Genomic DNA, 8081 nt, shown 5'->3' with positions numbered 1-8081 from the left:
AATACAGACACGCACTGTCTTAGCACAGTGCAATGATGTGACATGCATGTGAATGGACACAGCCTGAGAACACTGTTGAGGTGAGCGAAGTTTGCCAGTACATCTGTTCTGGAGAAACAAAAATCTTGCAAGAAAACTCCAGTAAATGAGTAAGAAGATACCCCCTTTTTTTTTTTTTTTAAGCGCCAGGATGATACAATTTCAAGTTGGAATAACATTGTTAACAGTACACTTCACATTTTCTAAGCGATGAATGATTCCTATGTTTGCATGTGCAAGTATGAAGTATTCGCATCCTAGAGGTATTCAAAAGCAACAACTTTATGTGGGCCCTTCACAACTGCCAGCGAGAAGCAAGAGTAACTTCCACTTGCACACTGGCCCAGGCAAGGTGAGTGACCCGCCGGCCCGGAGCCCCAGGCACACGGGACCGAGGGCTGCCCTGCACAGAGGGGACCACCCCGACCCCTTGAACAAAGGTTAACCAAATACTTTGTGAGGCACAGCCACTTCTTACATACTAATCAAGATAAATTGCTGGGACAAAGGTGGTAGAAAGCGGCAGATGAGCCAGGAAAAAGTGAAAACTTGACTCTAGACAAGTGTTCTGTTTCTGAGTAGAAATTAATTTCTTGTCGCCCAGTTTCTCTGCCCTATAAATACACGATTTCCTTTGCTGCGCGGTAAGCAAGCATTGTGCAGTCAAGGTTGATGAATCTTTGGTAAGATGTGAAGAAAACTTGAAAAGTAAATTCCAGTGCCAGCACCTATTTCACCTGAGCTGCAGTTAAGCGGATCCCCTCTAGATGGCTAACCGCTGAATCGGTGGGTTGGTGGGCCACGTAAGAGGCGAAGACGGCGTGGCATCATTTGGGAGCCAGTCAGCGAGCAAGGCTGGTCTTCGGAGTTTTTGCTTAAGCCCAGCACGAGACAGAAGGATTACAGCAGTTGTGGGTTGACTCAAATATATTACTACCTGTCTTTATGATGTCAATATTTAGCGGCTAGTGTAAAATACCCAATTGTCATGCCTTTTGGTAGCATCAAAACCCTTTGAATTTAACATGAGACTATAAAGAACACACCGATCCAATGCATGTTTCATATACATATTTATATATATTTCATGTACAAAGTTACATTCTGAACCCCATGGATTCAATAATAGAAATAAATACTGAAATAACTACACTGCTATATGAGCTTTTCTGCTCACAGAAAAGAAGCCTCAAGTTTTAACAGACAGCAAGTTTAACGCTGTAGTATCCACCTTGGATTACAGAGGCAAGTAAAATTCAGCGTAAAGTGTCCAACAGACAAAACTTTCAAAAATTACAGACCATAAAATGTTTAAAATATATGCTTAAAAGATTAAGAAATGTGCATCAACAAAATTAATAAAGGAAACTTAATCTTGTTAGAAGGCGGGAGAGACATTTAGTGTATAGAAAAATGCTTTGAGGTGCAACATAGGTTGTTACAATATGGCATAACCCTGTTAGAAAAAACATTTAATTTCCCTAAAGAACCATATTCGAGTTTACCGTGTCTTGTTTTACAGAGCAGGGCCTTCACAAGACCCTGTCTCAACAGGGCCACTTACAAGAGTGCTAAATCAGGTTTAATCCTTTGGTAACTTTTATAATACTCACATGGAAATAAATATTCAGTTACACAGCATTTTAAAAGACACACGTTCTTTAGAACAGTTAGTATAATAAAACAGATTTAACATTTGTTTGTTACTAAGGCAGCCTATGATAAAGTGTCTACGCTCTGCCAGTTCTATCTGATCCAACGCAGGAAGACCTTTACAAGAAATGGACAATGCAGCAGCTTATACAACGCATTTCACCTTTACCATGCAAACACCCTTACCCAGGCAAGTAATGCGCTGCATATCTTGTGCTCGAAATGTTTCCAAACTATTAACAAGCTGTAGCTATCAAGAGATTAGCTCCTATTTATATGATGCTTTAATCACATGAGTGTATGCATAAACACATTCTTGAGACGGATTTGTAGAAGTGTATTGTCATCTTGATGCCTGGGGTCTTACGTGCTTTATTCACCAAAGCGACCTTAAATAGAGTTTATAAATCCCAGTGCACTGTGATAACAATAGGGACCTATTTAATCTACTGCACCTTAGGAGAGGGGATAAAGTTTTTAAATGAGAAATACAGAGAAGTGCACATGCCTTTTATCTACACCCACAGTGGTACATAGTTAACCTACTGTTTTCTTTAAAATCCTTCCACTTTAGGACAGAAACAATCATTCTCTGAAAAATTTGCAAGAGTTGGCCCACTGAGGTGACTAAAATGGCACGGTGGACCAGATACATTTGGCAAAAGACCAGGTACACACTTGCCAGATTGAACTGCTCTATTTGATAGCAATAAAGCCACTCAGAGAAAACAGCTCATCACTAATGACAAATAAAATGCTATACAAGAACCAAGGAACAGAATTGTGCGCTTTTTTTCTGAGAACATGAAAATGTGACAATCAACCAGCAAGTAAAAGCTTTGGAGACTGTGTTTTCCAAAGAGAAAAAAATAAATTTAAGAAAATGGCAGGAGAAGCAATGAAACTGCACCACTCACAGTGAAGATTCTGCACAACAGTGAAAATTTAGACAGCATTTTTCTGAGACATCCAATTTCATAAGTTAATTCAGATGTGCTTCAGGTTCAGCATACATATCTAAGTTTTAAACAGGTCTTTCTATGAGTGTTTACTCAGTTTACTTTCTGTATTTGTATAATTTTTAAAAAGCTCCCAGACATTGTATTTAAGCTGAAGTACTTTAAGAGTGACGTTAAAGATGAATTTGGAAAGCAAATTATGAACAACATGCTCTCATCACTTTTGGCATTCTAAAGAGAAAATACTACCAAGATATTAGACATCTTTAATAAGGATTTTTACTACATAGTTCATGTCCTAAATACATATTTACGAGAGGAACAGCTGTGTACAAAATATGTCGCTTAAAAAGGTATTTATACATATAAATCTAACCAATAGACCTGAATGGAGTTTTTCTGGTTTATCAGCTATGATATGCATTTGAAAAAGCTGCCTAAATATATATTTACACAATAGACCTCAGCTAAATGTGTTCATTTAAAAAATTAAGAAAATATATAAACACATGTTTGCCTGATAGACCAGAACTGCTCCTATTGCATAAAAATGTTTAGGCAGTTTTAAAAAAGTGTTTCTATATTTACTCCTCTGAAACTGTTCAGTTCTCTCACATAATCAAGTCACTAAATTTCTCCACTAATCTGAACAGAACAGTGCCAGCCTTTTGGGGGCAAATGCTGAATGTTTATTTAAACCCCTCAAAACTTTTACTTTCCAGAGACAAAATGAATGAGCAAATCTGGGTTTTAAAATATTCTGAAGTACAGAAATCATGAAGTGTTTAACTTAGATCTGACACTAATGTAGGAAATTCAATGTAAAAGGAAGACAGTCTTCAACTCACACTTATGGTTAAAAAAATAGATGGTGAGTAGACAGAATGTCAGCCTAATATTAGAGTCTCCCGACTTTCATCAATTTACTCAATCTTAGTGTTACCTGCTAACATTGTTGCTAATTTTTTTTTTTTTTTTTTTTTAGTTACTGAATTGGGGTATGCAACTACAAAAAAAATACATTTTGTACCTAATTATCCGGCACTAAAGTTCCTTTACAATCTCACTTGGGCAGAATGCATTTTTCCTGTACACTCTCAGTCTTTTCTCGTGCTCTAATCGAGGTCTCTAACCTTCACACATGTAGTGCCTCATGAGTTTGACCAGCTAGGCAGAGAAGATCATTCTAGTGCTTAGGACATATGGAGTTAAGACAAGAAAAGAACAAAACATATCCCCCCGTTCAAGAATTTTACAGCTATTTTCAAATTTAAATCATCCTAACAATACCCTTTGGATACAGAGTTGTTCCATGTCAGGGAAATGGAAAACCACTATGCTCAAAATTGCTCATTATTGAGGGCAGCACTTCTCAAACTTTAAGATTCAATAGTGAAAACATGTGATTTTATTTAAATATTGTCATCTTAATTCCTATACAATCCCCTCTTCCCTTCCCCCCCCCCCCCCAAATTCTGATGAATGTAACAAATTAAACTGTATACAATATGTAAGCAAGATTTTCCAGGTTTGAAAACAAAAGCTGAAATTTACCATTTGCTTTAGCCCTCACTGAATATTTGGATGAGTCTTAATAATCCATCTTATAATTTGTCAATTCTTTAATACTCTGGGAATAACTTTGCTGTTTTACTCAATGCATTATACAGTGAAAAGAAGCTCAGTTGTAATAAAGCTGAACTCAAGCGAGACTATCAAAGAAGTGAACTACACTAGATTGCTGTGGTACAGTAAAACTCATGTCTCTGTTGCTTACTATGGTGTGCACACCAGTTTTGAGAAAGATCTGATTTCATTATACTGTTCCATGTAACACGGGTGCAGTAAAACAGCACAAGCTAATTCCTGTATAGTTAAAGGTATGACAGATTTGCAATATAAAGTTAAACAGCAAAGAAATGCTTCAACATCATGTAGTGAAACAGGTTTCACAAAATAAAAAAACATGCAGAAGCTTTTTTTTTCCCCTTTTTTTTTTTTTTTTTTTCCTTTTTTTTTTTTTTTCTTTCGAGATCTCCAGCTGCATCCTACAGGCTCACTCACTGCCACACATTACTTGCCACACTATCAAGTGACTCCTCTCAGCTTTGGCTACAGAAGGTTCAAGTTGCAGAGCTTCTCCAAGGAGTTCAGATTCTCCACCTTCATCACCTGGAAAACAGCAGTTTTGATTCAGGCAGACAACAGAAAACAGCATTAACACCAAAAGAAACAAGACAAATGACATGTAGGTTTACAGGAAAAACACTATAAAAAACAGTAGTTGCCATATGCTCATATCAAAGCATATTCAAGATTGTAAACATACATATTACAAACTGAAAGTTTGTTGCATAATTATTTCAGAGTCTAGTATTTTGATGGTCATATTTTTCACTTCTCACCCCCCAAATTAACTGCAGTTTCGTATGTATCCGTATTTTACACATTTCATCACTTATAACTCTTTAAGAGAGAGAAACAACAACTTCATTTGCAAACCTGCAGTGCCTCTGAGGCATACGTGGAGATAACCTGTTCTCCATTATTGCTCTTGAAAAGAGAACAGTTTTGTAACTGCATCTAAACTCTTGGTGACATGAGCTGACTTGGATCAAAGGTGACAGACTAACCACTAACAAAACTGCACGTAGACAGTAATAAACATCAATACAGAGACAGTCTTGTGGTACAGAAGAACGTCAGTTTGATCAGATGAAATGGGAACTGACCTACAACTTCAGAAAGGTTTCAAGTCACAGTTTGGCTGGTTTTTTGGTTAGACTACTTTAGAGGTCTGAGGAATCTAAACACAGAATAACCCAAACTTGCTTTTGAGCCAGTCTGCTGCACTAATGTGGTAATGGCTGACCTAATGCAGATATAGTACTGACGCTTAAGTTTATGGCTTTGCATTATGCCACAAGGACAGCAAAAAGCACGTTTGGTATGTGGCTACACCAGCTTGCTTGGAACAAGTGCAGAGATTTTAGTACTCACTACATTGTGGCACAAAATTGCCTCAAGTCCTGCCTCTCGTGTAACTCCACCGGCATTACCAGCAGGAACTTGTTTTTCATTGGCTAGTGGGATGACAGAATTTGGGCTGGCCTTCATGGGTTTTTCTTTGTAGTGGTTTTTGTGGTAGTTTTTTTTTTGTTTTGTTGTTGTTGTTTGTTTTTGAAAAACACTACAGGCAGATTTAGGCAAAGGGTCAAAACCAGGTCTAGGAGTTGTGACTCCTTTTTAGGCACTTTTTGTCAAGGTCTTCAGCTACAGATTCTAAGCAGAGAACACAACCACTGTCATTTTATTTCCCCAACACCTTCAATTAAGAAAAAAAAAAAAAGTCTACACAAGAAATCTTTTATGGACTAGATCATGCAAAAGTGCTGTCCAAAAAAAAAAAAGCAGTGATCAAAATAAGGAGGGCATGCAAAGATAACAGTGAACTACTATTTCCCTCTTCACTCAAAAATGTGTAAATTTTAGTTTGAGCGTTCTTCACGTAATACATGACTTTTTTGTAGTCAGTCTGCATATATAAGTAACTAAGGACATAATTTCCAACAGTTTGAGATAGAAGACTAACCTGTTAGAGTATGACTGAAAGCATAAATAGTAAGGCAGTACATGACTCCAAAGTAGAATTTCAAATAAACCTTTTTACACAGTCAACTCAGAGGTCATGGTTTATCGGGAGGAAAAGAGTAAGCTGAAGGTGTATGTTGGGGAGAACAGAGATACTTCATCCTCACACCTGCTTAGTAAAGACTATACACTGACTGACCACACAAATGCACTCTGCAAGCACAATGGAAGTTATTACATGGTTAATGACCTTTCAGTATGAAGAGGTTACAACTGATTTTAAGCTCAGTATTTCTTACCCATTCTGAAGTCAATATATCCTTCTCCACCACTTATCACCAACATTGACTTTAAGGGACTCTGGTTGAAGGACTCTTGGGGCGGTTTATCAGCTGCTAGCTCTGTTCCACCACTACTCTGTGGGCAAACAACCTGACCTGGATTAAAAACAGAATACATTTTTATAACACAACTTGCAGAATAATACCACCTGTATTTGGTCATTGGATGACATACTTAATGCCTAATGATACACTTAACTTTGGATTCTAGTATCTCTTCAGCAAGGGACAGAAAGCTAGCTTTGCTCCAATTTCATCTCTCTAAAGAGACGAAGAATCTGTTCAGGTCAGTTCAATGGAAATCAGAGAATTAAATGCCTCTTGATAGATTTCACAGCACAGGCATGCAGATCTAGAGAATGACATTGAAACAGACTTAAAGACTTTCAGACACACAACTGAAACGATTCAGCGTATGTCAGCCCATTAAGCAAACTTCTGCCATTTACTTCCAGCACAGGGGGTGCACAGAAGCACTGAGAGGGTATTCAACAGGCACTGCAACTCCTTAGTTTTTCCAACTGAGACTCTTTCCTCTGCGGGCTTCTCCCTTAGTAGCTCATCCTTCCTGCAGTATGTCAGACTCTTAAATTGGACCTTACATCAATTACCAGTTGGCTGCCTGCTTAATAGGCAACCTTACCTCATTACCTCTTGCCCAGATGGAAGCTGAACACATCTTTTCCTCGTGACCAAACCCTTTTCGTCCCATTGAACAATACTGCACTTAGGAATCAGACAAGTCTTGTAAATAAAATATAATAAATTGTTTCTGAAGGTATGATTTCATATATTTGCTATCTTTGCCTAAACATTCTGTTTAACTAAGCAAATGAGGGCAAAAAAGAAACTTTATTTGAGGAATGGTAATAAAACCTCACCAGGTACTGCAACAAAGAATTTAACAGCATCACGGTGCCCATGGAAGCAAAGCTGTGCATGTGCCATTGAACAATATGGTATGAATGTTCCTGGAGTCACTTTGTCACTGTTTTCATCGCCATATACACGTATTACACTCCCCGGACGGTTTCCAGAGCCTGCTGCTGCTTTATTAGCTGTAAAAGAAGATAATTGTTTTCTACTTGAAAATACAAATTACAGAAATGGTTATTTGTTAAGAAACTTTATGGTACCATCTAAAAGCTAAAGCCAACTTAGATAAAAATGAAACGGGAGGGCAGCAATGCCAATTCAAGACAGAGCTGGAAAGAAAAAAGATTGCATGCTTCGTTATTTTAAGTACATCAGAAAATGGAGCAGGATTCTTATTAGTCTAGCATAAACACCAGATTTTAATAACCTACTTTTGGAAAAAATAATTTGTGAAAGGACTGTATCTTTCATAGAAAATAAGTACCTCTAGTGTGTTTCACTATGAGAAAATTCAATGTACTTAAACATATAATTAAAGACAGTTTCATTCCAACTAATCATAGGGTATCCCCTTGCCAGCAAAAATTCTCCAGAAATAGCCACCTGTGGGCATGAAGGAGCT

At 37.6% G+C, this 8081-nt stretch overlaps 1 protein-coding gene across 12 annotated transcripts in view; it reads right to left on the bottom strand.

The window, feature by feature from the left end:
• Positions 1-1095: 1095 nt before the first annotated feature.
• SPAG9 (sperm associated antigen 9) overlaps positions 1096-8081 on the bottom strand; it is a 65306-nt gene continuing 58320 nt past the window's right edge. For all 12 annotated transcript variants that reach the window (XM_042802377.1, XM_042802378.1, XM_042802381.1 and 9 more), the window contains 3 exons: positions 7465-7641; positions 6542-6679; positions 1096-4823 (listed from right to left, as the gene is read on the bottom strand). In XM_042802377.1, the coding sequence (XP_042658311.1) occupies positions 4708-4823; positions 6542-6679; positions 7465-7641 (431 nt within the window). In that variant the 3' untranslated portion in view covers positions 1096-4707. The remainder of the gene's footprint in view (positions 4824-6541; positions 6680-7464; positions 7642-8081) is intronic.

Source organism: Tyto alba, unplaced genomic scaffold (assembly GCF_018691265.1).
Source record: "Tyto alba isolate M040663 unplaced genomic scaffold, T.alba_DEE_v4.0 Super-Scaffold_39, whole genome shotgun sequence".
In the NCBI taxonomy this organism is placed as follows: domain Eukaryota; kingdom Metazoa; phylum Chordata; class Aves; order Strigiformes; family Tytonidae; genus Tyto; species Tyto alba.
The sequence above is the reverse complement of the archived record's forward strand: the minus strand, read 5'-3'. Positions and strand labels throughout refer to the sequence as shown.